This window comes from Dipodomys merriami, unplaced genomic scaffold (genome assembly GCF_024711535.1).
Source record: "Dipodomys merriami isolate MVZ:Mamm:240054 unplaced genomic scaffold, mDipMer1.0.p SCAF_59, whole genome shotgun sequence".
Taxonomy (NCBI): Eukaryota; Metazoa; Chordata; class Mammalia; order Rodentia; family Heteromyidae; genus Dipodomys; species Dipodomys merriami.
Genome location: NW_027206168.1, coordinates 6,077,829 through 6,098,217, shown reverse-complemented (window position 1 = coordinate 6,098,217; position 20,389 = coordinate 6,077,829). Strand labels below are relative to the sequence as shown.

The 20,389-nt window shown below is 40.0% G+C and overlaps 1 protein-coding gene across 7 annotated transcripts in view; it reads left to right on the top strand.

Moving 5' to 3' along the window:
- Kiaa0753 (KIAA0753 ortholog) overlaps window positions 1–20,389 on the top strand; it is a 70,461-nt gene that overhangs the window by 23,101 nt on the left and 26,971 nt on the right. For 5 of the 7 annotated variants that reach the window (XM_070001720.1, XM_070001719.1, XM_070001725.1 and 2 more), the window contains 7 exons: window positions 358–464; window positions 2,328–2,390; window positions 2,982–3,197; window positions 4,491–4,701; window positions 13,966–14,198; window positions 15,875–16,041; window positions 18,100–18,219. In XM_070001720.1, coding sequence (XP_069857821.1) covers window positions 358–464; window positions 2,328–2,390; window positions 2,982–3,197; window positions 4,491–4,701; window positions 13,966–14,198; window positions 15,875–16,041; window positions 18,100–18,219 — 1,117 coding nt within the window. The remainder of the gene's footprint in view (window positions 1–357; window positions 465–2,327; window positions 2,391–2,981; window positions 3,198–4,490; window positions 4,702–13,965; window positions 14,199–15,874; window positions 16,042–18,099; window positions 18,220–20,389) is intronic. The other 2 variants (XM_070001721.1, XM_070001722.1) reach the window with 2 other exon arrangements.

The window sequence follows — 20,389 nt, the reverse complement described above, 5'->3', positions numbered from 1 at the left end:
TCTGGCCCAATACAGAGAGCCACTTATTGCATCCTGGGATTTGGCTGATAAAAGAGTATATTTTTGCTGGGTACCAGTGGCTCACACCTGTAATCTAAGCTGAGATCTGGGCATTGTGGTTTGAAGCTAGCCCAGGCAGGAGAGCTTGTGAGTCTATTATTTCCAATTAACTACCCAAAGAGTTGAAATGAGATGTGGCTCAAGTAGTAGAGTATTTTACATCAGCTCAGTGACAGTGCCCTGGCCCTTAGTTCAAGCCCTAGAATGAGCACAAAAATATATCTAAGTAAATAAACAAAACAGAAACTAAAGTTTCTGTGTGGTTTATAACCCGCCTTGTGGGGAAAATCTTTCCAGATGGCCTGGAAGCAGCTCTGGATCCAGATGAAGAGCGGCGGGTTCAGGTCAGAAGGCAGGAGCAGGCTGTTCGCTGTGCCCGAATGCTCTATGTCCTCCAACAGCAGGTGAGGAAAACTGGGGAGAAGTGGAGCTATCAGCCTTCCGTTGCTTTCTTTATATTTCCTTGTGTATCAGAAAGACCAACACTAAAGTACCTTACCTAACCTTTAGTGGATTTGTGGAGTTAAGTTTTCTGACCAACTAATTCTCCTTTTTATCCTCTGCCTTTATATGAATATGCGTGCACGTGCACGCTCTCGTGTGTGTGTGTGTGTGTGTGTGTGTGTGTGTGTGTGTGTGTGCGCGTGTGCGCGTGTGTGCGTGTGTGCGTGCGCGCACACTGTGGACATCCAGCCAAGATCCTTATTTTGTATTTTTTATTGTTATTATAAAGGTGATGTACAGTGGGGTTACAGTTACATAAGTCAGGTAAAGAGAACATTTTTTTTTTTTTTTTTTGGTCGGTTGTGGGGCTTGAACTCTGGGCTTGGGCACTGTCCCTGTACTCTTCAGCTCAAGGCAAGTGTTCTACCACTTGAGCCACAGCACGACTTCCGGTTTTCTGGTGGTTTATTGGCGATAAGAGTTTCATGGACTTTCCTGCCCAGGCTGGCTTTGTACCATGATCCTCAGATCTCAGCCTCCTGAGTAGCTAGGATTACAGGCATGAGTCACTGGTGCCTGGCCATAGTCTAAACTCAACATAGTCTAAACTCCTTCTTAAACAGTGGCTCTTGACCTTTTGAGATTATAGACCTCTAGGAATCTTTTAAAAGCCACTCCCTCCCCTGAAAACATACACATTGTTCAAGGCACATTCACACATATGAATGAGGTCAGGTGGACCAGTCCCAAAACCTTTGATTTTCAAGTGTGCACCTTAGTCTTAGAGATAGGACTTGGTCATTTCCCCATCTGTCTCAGGTTTACTATATACTGGATTTATTCTTTATTCAGTTGTAAACAAAGGCTGTTGTGTCTTTCAGGACACATTGAGTGGTTGACGAGCATACAGTTCTTTATATTGTGATAGATATTTTTAAGGTTTATTTTTAACTTATTCTATTTGATTCTATTCTATTTTCTTTTTGGGGCCAATATTTGGTTTTGAACTCAGGACCTCACATTCTCACTTGGCTTTTTTGCTCAATTTTAGTACTCTTACCACTTGCCACAGCTCCACTTTAAGTTTTTTGCTGGTTAATTGAAGATAAGAGTCTTATGAACTTTTCTCTCTGGCTGGTTTAGAACTGTCTGTGATCCTCACATCTCACCCTCCTGAGTAGCTAGGATTACAGTTGTAAGCCACCAGCACCTAGCTTGTTTTAACTTCAATGCTTTATTTATTAATGAGCCTCTAACTCCATTCTGGTCACTAAAATAACATTTTCATTGCTTGAACTGTAAACTACTTTTTCATTTGAAAGAAAATAGCTGAATGAGATTCAGTTCTGTGTTTTTTTTTTAACTTGTGTTTTGGTCCACATTGCTGAGATTGTTATAAGCCATGAACCGTACCATGTCAGATTTCTACTTGAAAAGACTGCCTTGACTCTCCATAACTCTGAGTGGAATAGCTAAACTCTTTAGCATGGCATTTAAGTTTTTATGAGCTATTTTTCCTGTTTTCCACAATATCTTCTCCTTCCCTGATTCACATTAAACTCTAACCCTTAAGAGAGAGTGTGAGTGTATATATGTGTGTGTGCATGTGTGTAATGTGTATAAGTAAGGAAACCCTGTGCTCTGTTTACCATCTTCAGTTGGGAGCTAGTAAGTGTTTTTTTGGAACATGAATGAAAAACACTTCTCATTTTCAAGCAACTTGAAAAGTAATGTGTATTTGGACAAGACAAGGTGTATCTTTCTCTAAAAAAACGACTAATGTTAAGGTATAACATTTTCATTTTTGTCCCTTTACAAAACAGGTAAAAGAAATCCAGGAAGAAATAGATAAATTGAGTCCACAAAAAATTAAACACACTAAGAAGGTATGATGTAATTAGCTTATGATTAATACTTATTTTTAAAAGTTTCTGTGAAGTGTTTTATGAGTATTATGTATGGGTTTTGTGAAGTAATATTATTATCAGTGCTTATAGAAATCTGTCAGAACATGAGCAGTATTATTAATGTGGGATTGCCATCTGAGGAATGAGTTCTGAAAACAGATTCCTGTCATTTTTGTTACTAGTATAAACACAGAATAGCAAGAAAAAGATTTAGTTTGTCTAGAGACAATTTTAACCTTTATAAAGTTAGGAAGCATAAAGTTTTCGCAATAGGAAGTACACTAGAGGGTACTATAGGACCATGATACTCTTTAAAAATTCCTGGGCAGTGGTGGCTCAAGCCTGTAATCCTAACTACTCAAGAAGCTAAGATCTGAGGATGGTGGTTTGAAGCCAGTCTGGGCAGGAAAGTCTGTGAGACTCTAATCTCCAATTAGCTAACTTCCAAAAAGACAAAGCCAGAAATGGAGGTATAGTTCAAGTGGTAGAGTGCTCGTTTTCAGTTTTTTAAAAAATGAGTTGGTATTGGGAAGTCGTGAGTATTGAAATAACTCATTTTGTTTATTCCAGTCATGGGCAATGTCTAGGGTGGCTGCTGCCCATCGAGGAGCCATTCGGGCCTTACAGATGTTTGTCACTCAGTTTACTGATCGAGGGGAGCACCCAATTCCTGCTCGGTGTAGGGAGCTGGGCAGTCTCATTCGCCAGCTTTCACTTTGTTCTGTGAAGCTGGATGCTGATCCTTCCATCCCTGATGTGGTTATAGATATACTGCAACAAATTGAGGTATGAAATGGACTCGGGCTTTTCATACAAGTGTATTGCTTATAAGCAGGAAGTAATGCTGATAGTTGTATAGTTCATTAGATGAGATTACAAGACAAAGCTGCTACCTACTATGTGAAAGGGCAGAAAGAGTGCTTCACTTTTTAGTCCTGGGGCTTATGCTCAGGGCCCTGGGCACTGTCCTTGAGCTTCTTTGTGCTCAAGTCTAGTGCTCTACTACTTGAGCCACTTACCACTTCTAGCTTTTTCTGAGTAGTTTATTTGAGGTAAGAGTCTCATGGATATTCCTGCCTGGGCTGGCTTCAAACCCTGATCCTCAGTTCTCAACCTCCTGTGTAGCTAGAATTTGCTAGGATTACAGGTATGAGTCATCAGCGCCTGGCTTCATTTTTCTTTTATTGTTTTTACATACAGCCTGTGAAATCAGGTGATGCTTTATTGGTTTATTAGCCAACATGATTCTGTTTAGAGGCCATAATCTTCCCTAATCCAAGATTAGCATGTGCTTTATCACTTAAACCACATGCCCACCAGTTCTTCTCACTTTGGTTATTTTTTAGATACGTGAGTTTTTTTACGCATTGCGGGCCTTGGACCCAATCCTCCTACCTGTGTCTCTTGAGTAGTTGGGATGAAAAGCACATACCACTGTGCTCACTTATTAGTTGAGATGGGAGGTCTTCCTAATTTTTTGCCCAGGCTCACCTTGAACTATAATCCTCCCAATCTCTCCCTCCTGAGTAGCTGGGAGAGATTACAGATAGTCTTGAGCCACTAAAACTAGCTCCCTTTGTTTCTTAAACACATTGTTCATTTCTCCTACTCTTGAAGACATTCAGTAGTGTAGGAAATTTGTGTCTCTTATTGGTAGATATACCATTTCATAGCTTACCATCTTCTGTTGTCTGAACTCAGCATCCCTGTCTGTGCTCCATTGTCTTTACTTTGTCCTGTCAAGATGGATTAAAATACTTTAAAATCATATCCAATTATATTCTAAAGAGCACAGTTAATTTCTAAAATGATAAGTTTAAGTTTGAGATTTGGATGCCTTTAAAAGTAATCATATTATTTCTTTGTACTGATTTTAGTGAGTTAAACATGTGAAAGAATTTGTAGAAATTATTAATTTCACATGTCCTAAGTAATATTTCTGTTAGGTAAATATTTCATTAACCTAGAGAGCCACTTAACACTTTTCTCTAGAGTCTGTATATTTCAGTTTGGGACTAAAAAAAAAAAATCATACTTTTGGGGGGAAAGTGAAGAGAATAATAGACTGTTTCATAGTAGGCTTTGGAATCTCTCCTGGAAAAGAAGCTGACACCGAAGAAGGTAAAGAAATGCTTCAGTGAAAATCGGAGCAAATTTCCTGTAGGGAGCCAAAGGCCCATAGAGAAGTGGCCAACAACATTGGCCAAGAGTGAGAAGAGACCCCTCATAACGAAGGAGATGCTTCCACAGGAAACAAATCGGCCTTCAGCTGTGAAAAAACTTCTTATTGGTATGTGTCTTACATTGTTATTGCATGATATTTATTTCTTGCAGTTAAACTTTAACAGTTATTTCACTGAGGGGACAGTCAGAATTAAGAGCTACAGTTTAACTTGCATCAGTAAATATCAACCAACATGCTGCCATTGAGGCTGGAGTGTTCTACTGTAGAGGCTTGTGGACAAAGTATCATTCCCTTTTTCTACATCATAGCTTAAACTTAGTATATTTTAATGGTAGATACATACATAGCCATACACACACATAAACATATACGTATTCATATATATATATATACATATATATACATGTACAGGCATATTATATATATGCGTTTTTCACATAAGTAATACATTATTTTTAAGATGTGAAATTGTTGTTATAGGATATGTACATTTAGATGCATATTGCCAACTTGGCTCTTAAAAGTGGGCATATATTGGGCTGGGAAGGTGGCTCAGTGGTAGAGCACTTGCCTTGCATGCATGAGGCTCTGGGTTCGATTCCTCAGCATCACATAAGCAAAAAAAAAAAAAGTCGGAAATGGTGCTGTGGCTCAAGTGGTAGAGCACTAGTCTTGAGCTGAAGAGCTGAGGGACAGCGCCCAGGCCCAGAGTTCAAGCCCCACGACTGGACCGCCCCCCCCCCCCAAAAAAAAAAGTGGGCATATAATTATGGTGGGGTTTTTTATTTTGTTTTTTGTACTGGTTGTAGGCTTGACTGCACCTGGCATTGACCCTGAGCTTTTTTGCTTAAAGCTAGCATTCTGCCACTTGAGCCACATCTCCACTTTCAGCCTTTTGGTAGGTTTATTGGAGCTAGGAATCTCATGGACATTCCTGCCTGGGCTAGTTTTGAACTGTGATCCTAAGATCCTCCTGAGTAGCTAGGATTACAGATGTGAGCCACTGTTGCCTAACTACAATTATATTTTTACTAGCAATGCATTAGTATACGTTTTCCTACTTAATGCTTTACATAACAAAATTATTATTTTTAAATCTCTCAGGGTAAAATACCATCCTAGAGTTTCATATTGCATATCTCATGATTCCTAATCAGGGTTAAAGTTGTCATGTACCCCTTAGCCATGTTCATTCTCTACTGTGATTCTGCTGTTTGTATCCTGTGCTCATCTCACTTGTCGGCTTCTGCCGCTTTCCTTATTAGCAGATTCAAGTTCTTTATGTAGTCTGGACCTTAATCCTTTTTGACTCTTCTACTACTTAGTCACTTATCTTTGAAATTTTCTGTGATACTTTTAGCTGGTTAAAAAACATACACACACATATATATATATATATATAATTTTATAGACAAATCCATCAATCTTCTGTATACATTTTAGTACTTGATAGGCAGTTCTTTCTTGTTTTTATTTTTAAAGTTTTGCTGCTGATCATTGCTTATCCTCCTGGGGAATTTAAATGAGCTTATCAAGTTCCATGAAACATGTGATTGGCATTTTGATTGGCTTTATATTGAGTTCATAGCTGAATTAGAGGAGAAATTATGTCTTTATAATGTGGAGTTTTCTTTTTTGGGGGGGGGGGGCGGGGGAGGGTCCAGTCATGGGGCCTGAACTCTGGGACTGGGCGCTGTCCCTCAGCTCTTCAGCTCAAGGCTAGCGCTCTACCACTTGAGCCACAGCACCACTTCTGGCTTTTTTTTTTTTTTTTTTTTTTGCTTATGTGATGCTGAGGAATTGAACCCAGGGCCTCATGCATCCAAGGCAAGCGCTCTACCACTGAGCCACCTTCCCAGCCCATATAATGTGGAGTTTTCTATCCTTCCTAATTCATCCCTCTTTGTGTTCCTTCTGTTGAATTTTATAGTTTTCTACATAGAAGTATTAGCCATTCCTTGCTAAGTTTTATGTCTAGTTTTTATATTTTTTAGCTCTTATTACTGTTTTGAATGGGATCTTTTTTTTATTACATTATGAATTGTTGCTGCTTATTATGATACTGCATTGTGATAGTAGGTATTATTCAATCTGAGGTACACAATTGAAGAGTTCTGAAATTAGGGGGTATTCCCTTTTTTTTTTGTAGTGCTAAGGATTGAACCCAGGGCTTTGTGCATACAAGGCAAGTGCTCTCCCACTTAACTACACCCTCAGCTGGAGAATATAATGGAGTTCATGGGTATATGTTTGTTCAGGTGGAATAAAGGGTTTTTGTTTTTGTTTTTTTCTTCAAAGTAGTTTTTTTTTGTTGGTCGTGGGGCCTGAACTCTTCAGCTCAAGGCTAGCACTCTACCACTTGAGCCACAGCACCACTTCTGGCTTTTTCTGCTTATATGGTGCTGAGGAATCGAACTCAGGGCCTCATGCATGCAAGGCAAACACTCTACAACTGAGCCACCTTCCAAGCCCCATCAAAGTAGTTTTATCGTTTTATGTTTCCACCAACAGTGGAAGATATTTTCTTAGAAATTTTTATTATCTTTTTTTTTTTTTTTTTTTTTTTGGTCGGTTGTAGGGCTTGAACTTTGGTCTGGGTGCAGTCCCTCAGCTCTTTAGTTCAAGGTGAGCGCTCTACTACTTGAGCCATAAGTACCATTTCCGGTTTTCTGGTGGTTTATTGAACATAAGAGTCTCCTGCCCAGGATTTCCTGCCCAGGCCAGCATTGAACCATGATCCTCAGATCTTAGCCTCTTGAGTAGCTAGGATTACAGGCGTGAGCCACCAGCAGCCGGCTTTAAGAATATCCTATAAGCAGTTTATTTGTTTTAAAACACTGTGGTAAAGTTCTATATTTGGCCTACTTAGATTTAGTGAAATTAATAACATGTTGAATTTCCTTTTACCTTATTCTGTTTCCCAGAGATTTTTCTTTTTCTGTGTTGTAATTTACTTCATTAACTAAGGTTTTCTTGTTTCGTTTTTCTTCTTCAGTGATAGGCAAGTTACTTGTCAGTGTAGTCTTGAAGTCTGAAATGTTGGAGAGGAAAAGCAATCCTCCCAGTCACATGGGTCTCCATGTTGTGTAGTCTTCCTCTTCCTAATCCACTTCAGTTCTGACACTGACTGCCAGGAGAAGAGGACTCAGCCACCCAGGGTTGTAGATGGCTACTCTCAAGCCAGGTGTGCTCCCAAAACTCAGGACGGCCTTTCCTCCATTTACCCACATATTATGAAAGACAGTGAACACACGAGCAGCCAGTTGGAGAAAGCGAGGGGAGTACAGAACTTCTCTGACCTCTCTGGCCTCATCACTTTCTAGGATCTTGCCTATATGCAGCAACCCAGAAATTACCTGAGCCACACCGCCTAGGGATTCATATGGAGGACTCATCATGTAGGCATAGTTAATTGATTAAAACTAAAGCTGGAAGTGGCGCTGTGGCTCAAGTGGTAGAGCTTTAACCTTGAGCTGAAGAGCTGAGGGACAGAGCCCAGGCGCCAGAGTTCAGGCCCTCACTGACTGAAAAAAAGAAAAAAGGAAAACAAACAAACAAACTGGGGCAGAGAAGTATGTTTGTGCGTGTGAACACACTCATTATATAGGCTCAGTGACTAAGCCTAACTTACAGAATTAGTACTGTATATTTATTCCCTATGGTAGGATGTTCTTTCTGCTTCATTGATTGGAGATAGAACTAGTATAGCACCTTCCTTTCACTCAGAAAGTTGCCTCTGCCACCTTTTCCTTGAAGGTCAAGTATCATGACCATATATCTCTACACCTCTGTGACTAAGGTGGCTCAGGGCTAGAGAGCTTGCCTAGCATGCATGAAGCCCTGAGTTAGATTCCTCAGTACCACATCAACAGAAAAAGCCTAAAGTGGTGCTGTGGCTCAAGTGGTAGAGTGCTAGCCTTGGGCAAAAGAAGCCCATGGACAGTGCCCAGGCCCTGAGTTCAAGCCCCAGGACTGGTAAAAAAATAAAATAAAAATAAATAAATAAAAGGTAGTTGAATTGTGGGTGCTGGGGGGAGCTCTGGAGGAAGTGCAGAGATATTCCAGGCCTGTACTAGAGATAAGTTTTCCTAAATGAGCTAGAAGATTAAAGTGAAAAGTGAGGGCCCACAAAGAAGGGAGGATCACAGGGAAGCTGTAAAACCTACTAATTGAAAACTTGTCATAGGACAAATATAGGAAGGTCAGAGATAAATGGGAAAATGTAGACAAGAAGACCTAGATTCTAGCCCTGCCTCTCAGTTGGTTTGTGATCCTAGGTTGACTTCATCACTCTAAACTCTTAAAGTTTTATCTGTCAAAGGGAGATAATTCTCCTTTGTAAGTAGCAAATTAGATCATTGCTGTGTGCTTTGCAGATATATTATTTTAGTTCATAATAATATCCAGCTGTTAAAAAGGCTAGCTTATGTTAGGCCCTAACATGATAATAAATGAGTTTTATGAGCATGAAATAGGAAGCTTCAATTCTTTGGACAAAGTGTCCATGTGGAAAGCAATCCCTGACAGTACAGAGTGGATTGCCTAGCCCTGGACCCAAAGTCAGAGGATATGGCTCTGCTATTTGCTCTCCTCACTTCCTCGAGCAAATCACTGAACTATATTTCCTGAGAATCTTAGTAATTCTTTTTTTTTTTAATTTAATTTAATTTTATTTGTGAACATACTGTACAGAGGATTTACAATTACATGGGCAGGATAATGCGTACATTTCTTACCAAGCATTGCAGCCTCCTCCTTTGTTTACCCTTCACATCCCTTCCCAGCCTCCCCCCTTCCCCCCAGAATCTTAGTAATTCTGTCTTACCTGCTTTGTATTGTGTCATGCTGAGGCTCAAGCAAGATGGTGAATATGAATTAGTGTCTCAGTGGAAAATATGTACAAAACTGAGGCATGGTAATAACCATCATTATCATCATCTTATCAGTTGAGGTATGGTTTTAGTTAACTGCTTTGAAAGTTAATATATTTACTCACAAAGAATGTGATAGCTTTTGTTTATTTTTCTTGTTCTTATGATATGTATGTCAGAAGGCACACACTGTCTAATTCTTCATTCTCATTTTCTAAATTTTATCCTCCCCACCCAATTCTTCTACCCAACCCCTAAAAATGTCATGGGAAGCCAAATGGATGAAATCTGTCTTTGTACCTTCTTTATTTGGGGTGTGTAATTGAGCCTATGTGATTAAGTCTGATTGGATCAACTATTGTGATTTACATAATTGTTGGCTGGTACAGGTTTTAGTGGCTTCTAAAATGTTCTTGCAGTAGTTGGTTGATTGCATTAGTGTCACTTAGAAAAAGTAATATAGTAGTGGCTCCCTCTTCACCAACAGCAGTCCTACTCAGCTGTCCCTGAAACTACTGCATTTGCATTCTAATTGATACAGATCATTACTGTAAATATGTTGGCACCGGAAGGTCAGAGTTGTTCCATGTTTGTAAGTAAATTACAGCCTAAGGATTTGCTCTTAGCCTGTTTCCTTGCTGTATAATTTTTGTAGTTTGACAAATGTGTGACCAAAGAAGTGATGCAGGGAGCCAGACCTTTGACTTTGCTGCTAAAGAAGTCAATGGAATTTTCCTTTGGCAGTACTAGGGTTGGAACTCAGGGCCTTACATTTACTGGGCAGGTACACTACCACTTGATCCATGTTCTCAGCAAGTTTTCCTTTAATGGTGGAATATTTGCATGTACAAAGGAGTGAAAATAATAAGCGTTGTGTCAGATTTTAAAGTTTTGCCTTATTAGCTCTGGGACTTGTTTTTTCAAAAATAAAATATGACTGGTACAGTAGAACTCCCTTTAATACATTTTTCCTCATTCAATTTCTCACCCTTAGAGGCTGCTATTATTATTCTTAGAGCCTGTTCTTTTTTTCCCATATTTGCACTGTTTATATCTATAAGCAATATGAAGTATTGTTTCATGCTTCATTTTACAATATGACAGTCTTGCAATTTTCTTCCTTTCCACTTGTGTTTATAAGATTTGTTTATATTAATGTTCTTTTTGTTTTATTTTATTTTTTTTGTAGTGCTGATGCTGGGGATTGATCCCAAGGCCTTAGATATGTTAGGCAGAACATTGAGCTACATCTCCTTCCCAATGAATTCTAAGTTTTTTTGTTTTTTTTGTTTTTCCATCTGTTGTGGGGCCTGAACTTTGGGCCTGGGCGCTGTCCCTCAGCTCTTCTGCTCAAGACTAGGCTCTACCACTTGAGCCACAGCGCCACTTCCAGCTTTTTCTGCTTATGTCTTGCTGAGGAATCGAACTCAGGGCCTCATACATGCAAAGCAAGCATTCTACCACTGAGCCACCTTCCCAGCTCCTGAATCCTAAATTTAGGATTTGAAAAATAAACTTTGGTATATTCATATAAGGGAAGTTTCCCTTATTTAACATTCTTATTTAACATTGGGTTTTCCCCAGCTTTTTGACTTAGGATATATAGATGAGAGAAGGTCTCACTGTGCTGATCAGGCTAGCCCATAATTCCTGGGGTTAAGTGATCCTCTTGCTTCAGCCTTCTGAGTAGCTGGGACTATAGGAAATGCCTCCATGCTAGCTAGGTGGTTTTGCTTTTATAAGCATGGTAAAGTGAAGTAAATCTGTGTTTCTAGCTCCCTGTGTATGCAGGTGAGAGTTCCTATGGGCTTTATGTATACTGATAATGTCTGGACTACAGTGTAAATGTCTTCAGCTTTACCAGAGCAACAAGCTGCCTCCCCAGTAGTTGGGCTGATTGACCCCTGGGTAGTTTGTGAGCATACTTCTTTTGCCCTCCTTATTCTCTCAGGATTGTCACCCCCAACTCTAATGAGTAAGAAAGGGAATCTTTCTGATTACTAAGTAAAGTCAGTTATCTTTTTATATTTTTATTGACAGCTCATATTTTCTGTCTAAATAGCTGGTTTTTAGTCCTTGGCCTATTTCTCTCTCTATTGGATTATTTATTTTTCTTACAGATTTGTAGAAGCTTGCTGTATCATCGAGCTGTTACTCCCTTGATAATTGTATGCACTACATACTGACTTCTAGACTTTGGATTGTGTGTTGTGCTTATGGTGGCTTTTTGTTCATAGTTGTCATTTAGTATCATTAAATTCTAATATGTCAGTATTGTATTTGGGCTTAAAGTTTTTTATGTGTTGATATAATGATATCTTCTGTGTTTTCTTCTTAAAGCTTTAGGGTTTTCTTTCCACATGTAATTTTCATTTCATTTGGAAGTTAGAGTTGTTCAGTATGAGGCTAGGGTTCCTTAGAACTGTTTTGAAGAGATCTGCCTATCTGCACTGTTTGTCTTATCCACCCTATTTCACTGATTCCCATGTTGCCACATTGCCATAATCAGCATAGTTCATGAGACTTCATCTCTGATGAAGAAAGACTTCCATATCCACTACACTCCTACTTCATTGTTCTTTGTGGGATTTTATTGTTCAGTGAATTTTAGGACCAGACTGTTTTTGCATATATAGACACACAAATTGGTTTTAATTGAATTTACAAATTACTTTATGGCAAATCGACATCTTTACCATATTGTCTGTTCATTCATGAAAGCAATTTATTCAGATTTTCTTCTGTATTCCTTAAAAATATCTTTTAAGAGCTGGTCATGTGACTTGGTGGTAGAACTCTTACTTGATATGCATAAGGTCCATGGTTTGATCCCCAGTACTGCAAAAATTAAATTAAAAAACTTTGGCTTTTGTTCTGTAGAAGCCTTGTACATGTTTCATTAGATTTTTTTTCCTAATTGCCATATTGTTTGGGGGGATTTTTTATTTTTATTTTTCAGTGCCAAGGTTGGAATACTAGGTAAGTGTACTACTAAACTACATCAAACCCTGCCTTACAGCTTTTGTTGCCAACATTAATAGAATATTTTTTTTCTCACATTTTCTACTCACTGTTTGGATATGTGGAGATACTGGCTTTTGTATTCATCTTTTGTTGTTGTTGTTGTTGTTAGTTGTGGGGCTTAAACTCTGGGCTTGGGCGCTGTCCCTGTGCTCTTCAGCTCAAGGTGAGCGCTCTACTGCTTGCGCCACAGCACTACTTCCAGTTTTCTAGTGATTTCTTGGAGATAAGAGTCTCACAGCCTTTCCTGCTCTGGCTGGCTTTGAACCATGATCCTCAGATCTCAGCCTCCTGAGTAGCTAGGATTACAGGTGTGAGCCACCAGCACCCGGTTGTATTCATCTTATATCTAGAAATCTTCATGAGCCTTCTTCTTAGGAGCAAGAGTTTCTCTTTCTTGAATCGTTATTATTTTTTATTTTTTTATTTTTTTGTTGGTCTTAGGGCCTGAACTCTGGGCCTGGGCGCTGTCCCTCAGCTCTTCAGCTCAAGGTTAGCTCTCTACCACTTGAGCCACAGTGCCATTTCTGACTTTTTCTGCTTATGTGGTACATGAGGAATGGAGCCCAGGGCCTCATGCATGCAAGGCAAGCACTCTACCACTGAGCCACCTTTCTAGCCTGAATTGTTATTTTATTTATTTATTTTTTAAAATTTTCAAGTAGTAGTAGGGTTTGAACTAAGGGCCTTGTGCTTGTTAGGCTGATGGCCTACCACTTCAGCCAGATTTCCAGCTCTTCATTGCTATAGTTATTTTTCAGATAGTACCTTAATTTTTTGCTCTAGGCCTTCCTCTGAGTGAGAGCCTCCTACCTATGCTTCTTGTTGTATATCTGGCATTACAGTCTACTACACTCAGCTTGTTAGTTGAGATAGAGTCTCACTAGCTTTCTTTCCTGACTGGCCTTGAACCTCAATCTTCCTTCCTCTACTTCCTGTGTAGCTATGATTATCAGTGTACATTACCATGTCTGATCCTTGGATTTTCTATATAGGTTGAATTTTCTATATAGGTTGGATTTTCTATATAGGTTGAATGTCATGCATGGAGTTCATTGATGATACTTTATTTTGCATCAAATTAGTTGCTGTTTTAGTTGTTGAATAGAGGCACATCATTTAAAATTTTTCCAGTTTAGAAAGACAGTTGCTGTGTGAGTGAGATCATCAGTGGACTAGTGAAGGTGATAATCTTACTGTAGTTCAGAGACCAGGACGTCCTAGGGTCAAGCAAAAGAAAAAGGAACACAGAATTGGTTCAAGAGATACTTTAGAGTTACAGGGAATGTAGGAACTAAGATCCAGGGAGTCAACCATGATGCCTGGGTGCATGCTTATCAAGTTGTATAGTGGTTATCAGAAGAGCAGCACATTTGGCCACACACCTTGATTTCCAGCATGGGTAGACCTGTTACATTCTCACCTATGAAGTTTGAATAGAATTGTCTCTGTTTACTCTTCTGACATGTTTGTGTAGATAAGTGTCAGCCTGATACAGAGCTTCCAATGAGTCAGAGGTTGGAGAGTGAGCTTGATGAGTTTGATGCTGATATTTTTCCGGAGGAAGACCCATTTATTCTGGACCACAATGCAAACTGCAGAGACGAGGCATTGACCCTGGCAAAAACAGCAGCAGTCAAAAAGAAGCCTATGACTGAGAAGTTGCCCTTTAGAAAGAAAGATCCTCTGGAGCCAGCAAGACTACAGCAAGTATGAAATAATTCCTTTCCTTTGGTACTTTTGAGTTAATCTGACATTGCCCAAGGTCATTCAACCCAGCAAGGGAGAGGGGCCAACATATTCTCTCTCTCTCTCTCTCTCTCTCTCTCTCTCTCTCTCTCTCTCTCTCTCTCTCTTGTGTGTGTGTATGTGTGTTGCGCGCACGTGCATGCATGCACACACTGTTATCAGGGCTTGAACTCAAGGCCTGTATGTTGTCCCTGGGCTTTTTGTCAAGGCTAGAATTCTACTGCTTGAACCACAGCTCCATTTCTGGATTTTTTGGTACTAAATTGGAGATAATAACCTTGGGGACCTTCCTACCCAGGCTGGCTTCAATTTCTGATCCTCACACCTCAGCCTCCTGAGTAGCTAGGACTACAGCACCTGGATAGAATTTTGTTTTTTTGGCAGTTGGAAGTCAGATCCTTGAGTCCAGCAATCTAAGCTGACTTTGCTTAGCTCCTGAGTATTTTTATGCTTTAACAAAAACCAGGGCAGGCATTCTGCCTATCTAATTTGACACCATGCCCTAACTAACTTGACACCATGAAGTGTGAAATTTGAGATGATTCAAGATTTTTTTTCCTGCTGAAGATAAATGTTGATTAATAATAATCACTAAATATTAAACACATTTTTAAGAGCATGCTTTTTATGGCTTTGGGATCCAGCCAGGTAGTTAGGACTTGGGTTGCAAGTACATTATAATTTAGACTTCTATTTACAACTGCCAGGCAGTTGTAGGACCTTAAGGTCCTATGATAGAAAACAGGTAGAACCAGTCTCCTGGTCTTAGCCCTCTTCCTGCAGTGATGGGTTCAGTGGCAGGGTCCAGAGGTTTCTGTAGCTAGTCTATGCATTGTGAAGTAGACCTGGAAAGAGGAAGTTCATGGTTTTCATCATTTACTCATAGATCAGGTCTTTTTGCTTCCACAAAGAAACTCATAATGAGTTAATTGGGGAGTCAGGAGTAAGCGTGTAAGCATTCAGCTTGATGTTCCTCTCTAGAGGTAAAGCTCACACTCTGACACTTAAAAATAGCTCAGTTTATTCTACCTAGAACTAAGGATCAGAGAGGATAAGTATTTTAACCAAGAATATTTTACAGCTTGCTGTATGCCAGTGGCTCATACCTATCTATAATCCTGTCTTCTCAGGATGCTGAAATTTAAGGATTGTGGTTTGAAGCCAACCTGGGCAGAAAAGTCTGAGAATTATCTCCAATTAACCACCACTCAAAAGCCAAAGTAGAGCTATGGGTCAAGTAGTACTTGGCAACAGCCTTGAGTGAAAAAGCTAAGAGACAACTCTTTGGCTCTGAGTTCAAGCCCCTGTACCAGCACACTCACATACACACATACATACACAAATATTTTACAGCTTATCTTAAATAATATGGAGTAAAAACTGGGGGCTTTAGTTAGGAGAAATGCAAATAAAATAAATGTGTGTATGAGTAGCAAAACCAGAGCTTCCATTTCCACTTCCTCCTCCTTCCCACCCATATTGCCTCTGTATACTTTAGACACTTGCCCAGATTTCTGCCATTGTGCCACTGTGAGGTTTTGCTGAATAAATAGAGGCACTAGGGCTCTAATGAGTCAGAATTTGAACACAGAGTGTCCAACTTGTTTAGCCTTGTAATTCATATTTACCTTTTCTAGGGACTCCACAAAACTGAAAGAAGTAAACCAAACCAACCGCACAACAAAAGCAGGCTGCAACAGACAACAGTCTCATCCAGGATGAAAATGAACAGACAGCCTGTGAAAGACCAGAGGGCACCTTGGATACCTCCCAATCCCACATCCCCACCAGCATCTCCTAAGTGGTAGGTAAAAGTCAAAGGTTTGAATATATATTTTTATTTTTCCACACATCAAAGGAGCCATATACTTTAGAGCAAATGAACTAGCAATATTAATTCTTCTCATTAAGGAGAAATGCTCATTTGGGCAAACAGTATGTGAAAATTTTTTAGTCCAGAAGTCTGTTGTTCCTTGTTCTTTTTTCTACCTTACTGTGGTTGGAGAGGCCTTCCATGGGGCTTCTTCCTTGGACCATGTCTCATTGCAGGGAGGATCATGGGTTTTCCTTGTCTCTTTTCCCCAATAGATTCTAGTTACTTGAAGCAAGACACTGGGGTGTGTGTGTGTGTGTGTGTGTGTGTGTGTGTGTGTGTGTGTGTGTGTGTGTGTGTGTGTGTGTGTGTGTGTGTGTGTGTGTGTGTGTGTGTGTGTGTGTGTGTGTGTGTGTGTGTGTGTGTGTGTGTGTGTGTGTGTGTGTGTGTGTGTGTGTGTGTGTGTGTGTGTGTCTGTCTGTGTCTGTCTGTGTCTGTCTGTGTGTCTGTGTCTGTGTGTCTGTGTGTTAGTTGTGGGGCTTGAACTCTGGGCCTGGGTGCTGTTCCTAAGCTCTTCAGCTCAAGGCAAGTGCTCTGCCACTTGAACTACCACGCCACTTCCAGTTTTCTGGTGGTTAATTGGAGATAAGAATATCATGGACTTTACTGCCCAGGCTGGCTTTGAACTGTGATCCTCAGATCTCAGCACTTCTGAGTAGCTAGGATTATAGGCGGGAGCCACTGGTAACCAGCTTGTCTCAGCTTGTTTTGCTCAAGACTGTCATGCTACCACTTGAGCCGTACCTCTACTTCCAGGTTTTTGCTGATTAGTTGGAGATAATAGTCTTGGAGATTTGTCTGCTTGGATTGGCTTTGAACTGAATTTCTCAGATCTCAGCCTCCTGAAGAGTTAGGATAACAGGTTTGGGCCACCATACAGCATCTTATATTTAATATCCAATGCCTAGATACAATAGGCATTCACTAAATCTTTGCCTAATGAGTAAATACTTAAAAAAAATTTACTTCCAATTCAAGATCATTATGAACTGTTAAACCATCCAGAGCTCCCTGACTGCAGGGATAATGCTGACAGCATTATTCCAATTCATGAAACAGGAGAATCTGAAGCTGCCATCCCACAGGGCTAGAGGGACAGTATGGTCCTCAAGAAGCAGGGTTCTGTCAGGAAATAGTCTTTTGAGGACTTGGTTAACAGTAAAGGGGAGCTTAGTTATCATGATTCAGTTGTTCTTGACAACATAGTAGACAGGACAAGGAAGTAGAACAAACGGCAGTAATATGAGGAGGACTGAGAAGGACAGGGAAAAAGTAGGTGATTGGGGGGGCGGGGCTGTAGAGGTAAAATGAATAGCCTGCTTTGATGGATTTCCCGTATGATCTCAGTGGGTCAGTCAAGTGATACTTACCTACCAGCCCTCACTGAAAAGTGAAAGAAGCAATGCTACAGCCTAAGTCTGCTTATGTAGTAGAGCTGTGACCACAATCAGGTTGTAGCATAGGGTGCTTTCTTTTGTTTTTATTACAATGTTCTGGTTTCTGTAATTTATATGTGAATATTAATACAGAAAATATGAGTTCTGTTGGTAAGATTAAAAGGCTCAATGGGTTAAAGTTTGTATCACAAACCAAGTAGACGGTGGGCTGTGTGGGCTCAGGAAGAAGGTATGTATAGCTAATAGGGGAATATGAGGCTTCCTGGCACACAGTGCTGTTAGGCCTTATAATTACAATGTATATAAGAATAGGGAATATTACATGGAATATTCTTAGTGAATGCAAATCGATACATTAAATCTCTGACATTTTGTCATTTGAAGTAGTATCTACTTCTTGAAGCGAAGGGAATTCCCCCTTTGACATTGAACTTCTAGAAGGGATCCCTCTTCTATTCAGATTCCAGTGTAGAGGTTCCATGCTATCAATCAGCATTACCCTAATGCTTGTCTTCCCTGAGTAGGCTCCTTTGAATGAGTCACTGGACATGGAGTGGATGATCACAAAGGTATACTTTTCTATTTTGTACAGTGCTGCATGGTTAAAGGTGAAATCTAGCCCCAGAGATGCTCCAAAAGAACAGTCATTCCAGCAAGAAGATAGCCAAGAGGGCTGTCATTTGAGAGATGCTGTCTGGCATGAAGCAGATAGGTTTGTGTTGGTGTTTTTCAAATCTTTGAAATTAAAGGAATACTACATAGACTGAAACTGTCTTGTTTTAACCTATGTCTAAAGTTGGTTATTTAAAATGTAGATTGCTCAACTTATCTGTAACGTTCTATGACTATCAAGGAGCCCCTCTTTTATTCCTTATTTCATCATTCAGATATTGCATATATGTCAATTGCTCATTTTGTACATGGCACAGCTATGAAGTCTATGGAGCCTTTTTTTTTTTTTTTTTTTTTTTTTTTTTTTTTTTTGGTCCGGTCGTGGGGCCTGAACTCTGGGCCTGGGCGCTGTCCCTCAGCTCTTCAGCTCAAGGCTAGCGCTCTACCACTTGAGCCACAGGGCCACTTCCGGCTTTTTCTTTTTGCTTACGTGGTGCTGAGGAATCAAACCCAGGGCCTTGAGCATGCAAGGCAAGCGCTCTACCACTGAGCTACCTTCCCAGCCCCGCCTTTTTTTTTTTTAATCAGTCATGGGACTTGAACTCAGGGCCTACGCATTGTCCTTGAGTTTCTTTTGCTCAAGGCTAGCTTTTTCTGTTTATGTGGTACTGAGGCATCAAACCCAGGGCTTCATGGGTACGATACTCTACCACTGAGCCACATTCCCAGCCCAAGGAGACTTTTTTGTAAAAGGGCAAATAAGACCTAACCCTAGGCTTTGCTTAATTACAGTCAGCAGGAAAGACATGTAAATGATCTGTAATTTAAGGTTGAATCTGATATGCATCCTAAGAATTGAGAGTGTTTAGAACAGGAAGAGGTTACTTCTTTTTTTTTTTTTTTAATTTTTTTATTGTAAAGATACTATACAGAGGGTTACAGTTACATGAGTGAGGTAATGAGTACACTTCCTCTTGAACATTGTTACCCCCTCCATTGTTTTCCCCCTACCATCCCCTCCCTCCCTCCCTTCCCCAAGGTTCTTTTTTTTTTTTTTTTTTTTTTTATTGTGATTAAGTGATTACTTAATTTCCGGAAATTCACAGTATTGTGGAATAATGATGCTCATTTAAAGTCACAAGTTCATTCTAACTTTCCTGGAGCAAATTGTCTATCACAGTCTGTAATATATAATGGTGCTCACATGTTATATACCATATATGTGATCAGCAGCATGGGGATATTTGGTAGTGGTTCAACCAGATGAGTGGGAGTTCTTTGTTTCTTAAGTCCTGTTAGTTTTGTCATATCACCTAACATTTTGGATTCATCATCCACTTATCAGGGAGACCATGTACTGTTTGTCTCTTCGTTCTTGGCTTACCTCGCTCAACATGATTCCTTCTAGCTCCATCCATTTCCCTGCAAATGCCATTATTTTGTCATTTCTAATGGCTGCATAATATTCCATTGTGTATAGATACCACAATTTTTGGATCCATTCATCTGTGGTGGGGCATCTAGATTGTTTCCATATCCTAGCTATTGTGAACAGTGCTGCAGTAAACATGGAGGTGCACGTGTCCTTGTATATTGGTTCCTGTTGTTCAGGGTAGATGCCTAGAAGTGGTATGACTAGGTCGTAAGGGAGGTCAATCTTTAGCTTTCTAAGGACCCTCCAGACTGCTTTCCAAAGTGGTTGTATGAGTGTACATTCCCACCAGCAGTGTAATAGCGTTAAGAGGTTACTTCTTATTGCAGAGAGCTAGGCTTCACAGAGGGAAATCAGAATCAAACTAGGACTAGCAGGATTTAAATATGGAGGGAGCTGGATGCTGAGAGCATTCCAGAGGAAGAGAGGAGTGAAAACAGCTCGCTGTACATTTGTGTGGCTGAAATTATTTCTATAATTGGGGGAAGCAAGAATGAAAGTGGGTCATTAGCATTGAGTGCATAGCTCAGTGGTAGAACATTTGCATAACATGCACAGGGCCCTGGGTCAGTCCCACCACCTTAAAAAAGGTTGACTAGTCTGTTCACATCTCCTAAACCAAAAAAAATCAAAGCCCTTTCGGATACAGTACATTTGTTTAGAGTTAACTTTTCCCTTTTGTTCTTATTTGACTTCACCTACATGGGGGACCTTTTCTTTGTATAAAGTAAGTTGCACAAGAGCTTTGTTTTAAAGGACTCCTTACAGTAAGCCCTTAATAGCTAGATGCTGGTAGCATGAAAAAGAAGTCCTAAGTGATGGATAGCTCTCAAGAGCA